Source organism: Sebastes fasciatus, chromosome 4 (assembly GCF_043250625.1).
Source record: "Sebastes fasciatus isolate fSebFas1 chromosome 4, fSebFas1.pri, whole genome shotgun sequence".
In the NCBI taxonomy this organism is placed as follows: domain Eukaryota; kingdom Metazoa; phylum Chordata; class Actinopteri; order Perciformes; family Sebastidae; genus Sebastes; species Sebastes fasciatus.
In genome coordinates, this window is record NC_133798.1 from 15,621,149 (window position 1) to 15,626,190 (window position 5,042).

General features: G+C 38.2%; 1 protein-coding gene across 1 annotated transcript; it reads right to left on the reverse strand.

The window, feature by feature from the left end:
- Positions 1 to 2,211: 2,211 nt before the first annotated feature.
- LOC141765930 (tumor susceptibility gene 101 protein) lies at positions 2,212 to 3,909 on the reverse strand. Its single transcript, XM_074632253.1, has 6 exons — positions 3,770 to 3,909; positions 3,557 to 3,641; positions 3,405 to 3,470; positions 3,081 to 3,244; positions 2,872 to 2,974; positions 2,212 to 2,668 (listed from the first exon to the last, which is right to left on the reverse strand). The coding sequence occupies exons 1-6, from the start codon at positions 3,809 to 3,811 to the stop codon at positions 2,544 to 2,546; spliced, it is 585 nt and encodes a 194-aa protein (XP_074488354.1). The 5' UTR covers positions 3,812 to 3,909; the 3' UTR covers positions 2,212 to 2,543.
- Positions 3,910 to 5,042: the final 1,133 nt, after the last annotated feature.

Below are 5,042 nucleotides of genomic sequence, written 5' to 3' on the forward strand. Positions count from 1 at the left end.
CCTGCGGCCGTGAAATCAACGAAAGTCAGCGTCGGGCTCGCGCTTGCTCGCTCTAAATATACCTGAACGAGCATCGCTCAAAACAGTGAGGCGACACACGTCAGCTAAAACCACAATATCACTCTATATTTCAGCTGCTTGGCAGTAATGTTAGCTGACCAGACGAAGGTCTCTCCATGAACATGATTTAGATCTGATCCTAGTGTTGGCTTTTCCTGCCTAAGTGCAGGCTGAGGCAGCGGGGCTCTGCAGCATGTCTCCTCTGCTCTCTCCGCCCGCAGCCGGAGAGAGCAGAGGAGACACCGGCACCCGGTCGGTAACGAGAAGACAACGTAACTCTCTGCACAGCTCGGTCACTTCACAAGACACGGAAAATCTCTGTTGGTCTGGAGGAGCTGCAGCAGTTATTTCTGCACAAACGTCCCCTGTGCATTCACTAGATATTCTCAGAGCTAAACTAACTCTTCAGCAGTGTGGAGTGAGCGCGCGTTCACGTCTAGAGGTGGAGCGAGCTGAGAACGCGCCCTCTGTCTGAGTGAAGGCAGGCAGGCAGAGGAGGAGGGTACAGCGGCTACACGCGAACGCGCATATGCGAGCGCGCATGTGTGACGACCCGCTACATTTATGCGCGTACAAAGTTACAAATAGTCCCTTTAAAGTTTTTAAGTGAAATTATTGTCATACTCTCGCGTGGTCTTTTTGGTCTTAACTATAGTTAGCCCAGCCTCGGGCCCCGACTACGATTAAGAAATTAACTCGGTGTCTACATGAAACCCTTTCAGTCCAACACGAGTAATGCCTCTTTTGTTAACGCGCCAAGATTAAGTACATTAAATAATAATAGAACAACAGGTTGATTAATAGTTAGTTAGTTAATAGAAAGAGGCCGAAAATAAATATATCCGATCATCAACAAAAGGAATTTCCGGTATTCCACCTGACTGCTTCCGGTCCGCAGGTGACGTCAGCAGTGAGAGGAGTTGGGTGTCTCTTAATGATTTCAAACAATTGCTCTCAAATGATCACATTGCTAAATAAATATTTTTTGTCTTTTTTGATGTTTTCACGGTTTACACTTGTTCTGTCTTACGTCCGGCTTGTCAGTCATCTGTGAAGCACTTTGAACTGCATTAACCTGTATAAAAGGTACTAAACATATAAAGTTTGATTGATTGATTGATAATTTTCTGTGTGAAAAGTTGTGGTTAGTTTTAGCTTATGCTTCGACTGAAACATTTTCCGAAAGAAGTTACTGAGAAGCTGTTGTAAGTAGGGCTGTCAAAGTTAACACAATAATAATGCGTTGATGCAAATTTGTTTTAACGCCACTAATTTCTTTAACGCATTAATGCAACTTGCAATTTGTAGGTTGTAACAGGCTCAGTTTTAAAGCTAGAGTGAAGATACTGACACCATATGAAACTACAAAAACATAAGGAATCCATTGGTACCAACAATGTCATACTTACTTGGCAGTCAAAAAACTAGCATGGCCATTTTCAAAGAAGTCCCTTAACCTCTGGCCTCAAGATATATGAATGAAAATGGATTATATGGGTACCCACAAGTCTCCCCTTAACAGACATCTCCTCTTTATGATAATCATATGCAGTTTTGGACAAATCATAGTCAAGTCAGCACACTGAGAGCTGTTGTTGCCTGTTGGGCTTGAGTTTGCCATGTTATGATTTGAGCATATTTTCTATGCTAAATGTAGTACCTGTGAGGGTTTCTGGACAATATTTGTCATTGTTTTGTGTTGTTAATTGATTTCAAATAATAAATATATACATACATTTGCATAAAGCAAGCATATTTGCTCACTCCTATGTTGATAAGAGTATTAAATACTTGATAAATCTCCCTTTAAGGTACATTTTGAATAGATCAAAAATGTAAGATTAATTTGCGATTAATCACGATTAATTAAAGACAATATGATTAATCACGATTAAATATTTGAATCGATTGACAGCTCTAATTGTAAGCAATAGTTTTTCAGCTTAACTGAAGAGGTATCAGAATGTCTGTTCTATATTTTCTGTAAAAATTAAGTTAGAAAAAATGTATAGAGTTAAACTTCTATAATATATCATGGTTTATTGGGCTGCACCTGGCTGTGCGTGAGTATCCTTCAAATGATTAACTTTTATCTTTATCGGTCAAAAGTCCAACACATTTGTGGATAAGAACACAACAAATGCCTCAGGGTGGAGTTAAGGCACAATTTTATGAGTTACCTGTAAAGCAATTAGAGTCTTTTAACACACAGGCATTCAAATGCCAAATTAGTTTATATTCATAATAAAAACATAAAAAAAGAATGCAACACATTCACACCAAACACAGTCAATATGTTTTCATCAGGTGCTGCTTGACATTTACAGTCTAAATCATTTGAAAAATAGACATACAGCATGCTATAATTTGTCTGGAATTCTTAATTGTTAACCGTAAAATAATCAATGGATACCATCTGACACCGTATATCAAACATTTCATCACAGCCAACTCACAAATCATCGTCAAATTCCACAAAAAAACTAACAGTTGGTTTCATGTTTGTCCTGGAGAGATACCGGTAGATCATCTTCTCTGGCTAAATGCAGGTACAAACTTCCATCTGCCTTTGAACGCACCTCAGCTTGTCTGTGGAACTGTAGCCAACCTATAAGGATATAATTTTCATTTTAGAAGGTCCTTATCAGTTACAACAAATTCATAAACATGTTGACAGGGAGAAGGTGATGAACACTGAATCGGGTGTGGCCTAGATAGGAATCTGTCTTATCAACTTGTATCTAGGGCACAGATAGTGTTGTTTTGCAACTACATGGAGCCTTACTTCCTGTCTGTGTGAGTGTTACTTACAAGGGGCTTGTTCTGGCTCTGGATGAGACTGCGTACATACAGGGGGGAAGTCTCCAAACATGGCAACCATCACCTGTAGTAGGCTCACTAGGTCACATTCACCCTGATAGGAGAAAGGCAAAGTCACACCAATATAACATGTAAAGCTGAAACCCTGACGCCATCTCTTTTGTCATGCAAAGAATACAAGATCAAATTTCAATTCTCACACTTTTCCACTCCTCCAGGTAAGACAGCATGACTTCACCATTGTTGGAGATATACTTCCCACTGAGGACCATCATGTCCTGTGTGGGTCTGACATAGCAGATGGGAGCAGTTAAGGGGTAACTATCCTCAATCCACAGGCATACCGGGATGTTGTAGCTCTTATCTTGTATGAGAACAGGGGGAAAGGTTTTATACAGTATCTAGCATATTCTGAGAGATTACAAGCTGTGTCTTTCTTATTTTTTATTCAAATTGATCAGAATCCACGTCAAATTAAGCTGTTTAATAGGATCAATCAGTATAAAATGCAAAGTCATTGTTACCTTCAAACATGACAGGAATGGTTCCGGTCAGACTCATCAAGTCCTTGGTGGTTCCATCATTGTAAACTGTAAAAATGAAACAATGACTGTATAATTTAGAGCACTTGTTGAAATTTTTCCACATGTTGATTGATTGTTATTTAGCTTCTTACCATATCTATCCATCATAGGCACAAGGCTTTTGAAGTGAGTCAATGCAAGGCATATTTCATGGGCCACATGTTTGCGAAGATATTTCTTCAAAACAAAAGGATACAAATCAAACACTGACAAAAATATACACCGATTCTATCCATACAATTCATTGTTTGTGTTTGATTTAGAGAGAATTTATTATTCTTTCAATTGTTGATGATCATTCTTACCTTAGGGAGCATTTTCTTAATCGAATCCTCATAGTATGGCATGATTACAGTTTATCCAAGAGGAAAAATATCCCTTTTTTCTATGTATCTTTTCGATGACCTACACTCATCAACCGTCAGCTTTCCGTCTGTCTTGGGTTTATGGATAACCTTCTATCTTTTATGACCCTTGAAAGCCAGTGACAGAACAGCCCCACAATTATGCAAATCATCTGCCCTAAAAAGCTGTAACTAGAATACATGCCCTCTGCTACTGCACTGGTACATGTGTCTTGCTTTATCACTCTCTTTTACATTGATTCAGCCCTTACAGTCATATTTGCAAAGTGTTACTGTAACAAAAATGATTATTATATTAGCCTGTGATGTCAAACCATTCCATCCAGTGGTACCATACCATATGGGTTACCATACATAGTAAAATAAATCATCAATACTGGCAGTAATAAAATACAAAGACCTTGCAAATGCTCTGTTTTGAAACTGCAAACTACTGTACGTTAACATTGTATTTATCAGTATAGATGGGCTGTTCTCCAAATTCTTTACATTTAGCGCAGTCTAACAAATTTGTATTTAACATTTATTCATTTAGAATTAATATGCAAAATTACAAATTAGTAATATTCCCATGCCATGCCTCATTGAGCTGCTTTTTTCCACTTCACTTGACAGTATTTCCTGCATACTTCCTCCTTCCTTTTCAGTTGCTGGAAGTGACCAACACACACTTGACCTATTTTCTGTGCAATACAGTCATTAAATAACCAGACAACAGTTGTATAGTGAAGCAATTATCTAACAAATATATATCAGAATTGATAGCAAGACATCGATTTACCGGAACTTATTAGAAACAGTTTTATCTATTGAAATGCTTCATTAAATTTTACCAAAAAGAAATTGAGTCTTCCTTGTTCACCCGTGCGACCTAAAACTTCTCGTAAATGGCACTGCTGATGGTAAAACTCTTGTGTAAACACAACATTTATGACTGTCCTTTGAACCCTTGTCACATCTGTACTTGCCCACAAAAACACAATATTGTGCATTATGATCCTCCCATTAAACAGAGAAATATTTGTCAAGAACATGTATACATTTCAGCTGAGTTTATACTAGTTGAATTACAGTTAATTATAATTAGTTTTTGTAAAAAAATGTCTCTCCCCTTCCAAATATAGTACAAAAGTCAGACTGCAGGTGGCAGCAGATCTCAAATTTGAGCGCAACATGATGTGAAAGTTTGATGGTTGAGGGACCAAAGACACAG